The sequence below is a fragment of the Pterocles gutturalis genome, unplaced genomic scaffold (assembly GCF_000699245.1).
Source record: "Pterocles gutturalis isolate BGI_N339 unplaced genomic scaffold, ASM69924v1 scaffold36268, whole genome shotgun sequence".
Lineage (NCBI taxonomy): Eukaryota > Metazoa > Chordata > Aves > Pterocliformes > Pteroclidae > Pterocles > Pterocles gutturalis.
Genome location: NW_010121675.1, coordinates 1 through 2027, shown reverse-complemented (window position 1 = coordinate 2027; position 2027 = coordinate 1). Strand labels below are relative to the sequence as shown.

Below are 2027 nucleotides of genomic sequence, written 5' to 3'. Positions count from 1 at the left end.
GGACTGGGTGTGGGGGGGGGGGGGGTCATGCCTAGTGTGGGACACTGAGCCCCCCATGCCCACAGGTCCATGTACTGCACCTTCACAGGGCATCAACCACACAGTGGGAAGCTGAGAGCATGGCCAGCCCCCAGGGCAGGACCCAGCCAAGCACAGGAGTGGGGAGGTTGGTTGGCCATGGTTATAATGAGTGAGACTTGCCCCAGGTTTGAGGTGCTGGCCAGCCATGCAGGACCTTTCACCAGCCCACCCTGTGCCACCACTGGCAAAGGTCCCCTCAGCCTCCGTGTCTGTGCCTGGCTCTCCTTCCTCACCTCTCCATCTTTTCCTGGTGCTAGCTCTGTTTTTCTTGTGTTTTGCAGGGACCCCAACAAGCCTGTCCCCCAGGACACCAAGTTCATCCACACCAAGGCCAACCGGTTTGAGGAGGTGGCCTGGTCCAAATACAATCCCCGCGACCAGCTGTACCTACATATCGGATTGAAGCCACGGGTACGCGACCACTACCGGGCCACCAAGGTGGCTTTCTGGAAGCACCTAGTCCCCCACCTCTACAACCTGCATGATATGTTCCACTACACCTCCACTACTACCAAAGTGCCGCCACCTGACACCACACAGAACTCCCACATCACCCGCCGGCCCAACGGCAAGATCTGGACCACTAAGCGCCCTGCCATCTCGCCCGCCTACAACAGCGAGAACGGGAAGGAGAAGTGGAGCCCAGAGCAGGAGGCAGGCACCCTGCTCGAGAGCCCCCGTGACTACTCCACCGAGCTGAGCGTCACCATCGCTGTGGGCGCCTCCCTCCTCTTCCTCAACGTGCTGGCCTTCGCTGCCCTCTACTACCGCAAAGACAAGCGCCGGCAGGACATGCACCGGCAGCCCAGCCCCCAGCGTGGTGCTGCCAATGACATCGCCCATGCGCCCGACGAGGAGATGCCCTCCTTGCAGGTGAGCCAGGGGCACCATGAGTGTGAGGCTGTGCCGCCCCACGATGCCCTGCGCCTGGCTGCTCTGCCCGACTACACCCTCACCTTGCGCCGCTCTCCGGATGACATCCCGCTTATGACACCCAACACCATCACCATGATCCCCAACTCGCTGGTGGGGCTGCAGACCCTGCACCCCTACAACACCTTCACCGCCGGCTTCAACAGCACGGGGCTCCCGCACTCACACTCCACCACCAGGGTATAGCTGCCCACCGCCCGCGCACACGCATGCACGCACGCACCCGCACGCAGCAGACACTAGGACTGGTGGGGCTGATGGAGACCCCGGACGGAGAGGCAGTGCCCACTGATGATGCGGCACTGAGCCTGGAGACCTGTGGGGTCTCAGCACGGCTGGATGCCCCCCTCTCCCCCTGGCGCTTTCTTTCGTTCCTATCTAACTTTTGAGAAGTGCTTTGACTCTCCTGGCTCCCGGCTGGAGGGCCCCACGGGTCACCCCAGGGCACTGGTGGCGTGCAGGGGGGGACATAGCATAGCCCCTGCGCCCATGCGCTGGCACAGGTGGGCAGGGGGGACCCTGCTGGCGGTGGCCACAGAGCTCCCCACACTGGGGCTGTGCCTCCCCATGGGGAAATCTCGTCCCCAGCACCCTGCCTGCTGAGCACCTGACTGATGAGGAGTGGGGCTGGGCACCCCTCTCGGCCAGTGCCTGGGCACCCCCAGACAGCTTGGCATCCCGAGTGCCCTGGAAAAGGCTCCTTTGCTGTGTCGAGAAGTGGCCCCGGGCCATGGTGCTATAGGCAGAGGGAGCAGGCAGGGTCCAGGGATGCGGCCTCATGACGGGTGCGGGCGCTGGAGCCAAGTGGGGGCTCGGGGACCCTGACGACCCTGGGAGCAGGGCCCTGGGCTGGAGACTTAGCACCTCTGCCCCTCTTTGCGCTGCAGAGAATCTCTTTTGTGTCAGTCGTTTCTCTTTGCAGAGACGTTTTTTAAGCAGATCTTTAGTTCTTTACACACTAACGGAGTTGCCGCGTTTTGTCCTTTGTAAAGATTTTAAAACCAAGTGTTCTT

At 62.2% G+C, this 2027-nt stretch overlaps 1 protein-coding gene across 1 annotated transcript in view; it reads left to right on the top strand.

Moving 5' to 3' along the window:
* The window catches only part of LOC104464578 (neuroligin-3-like), a 19586-nt gene extending 18386 nt beyond the window's left edge, over nt 1-1200 (top strand). The window contains 1 exon segment of the mRNA XM_010077326.1: nt 363-1200. Coding sequence (XP_010075628.1) covers nt 363-1200 — 838 coding nt within the window.
* The last annotated feature ends 827 nt before the right edge of the window (nt 1201-2027 follow it).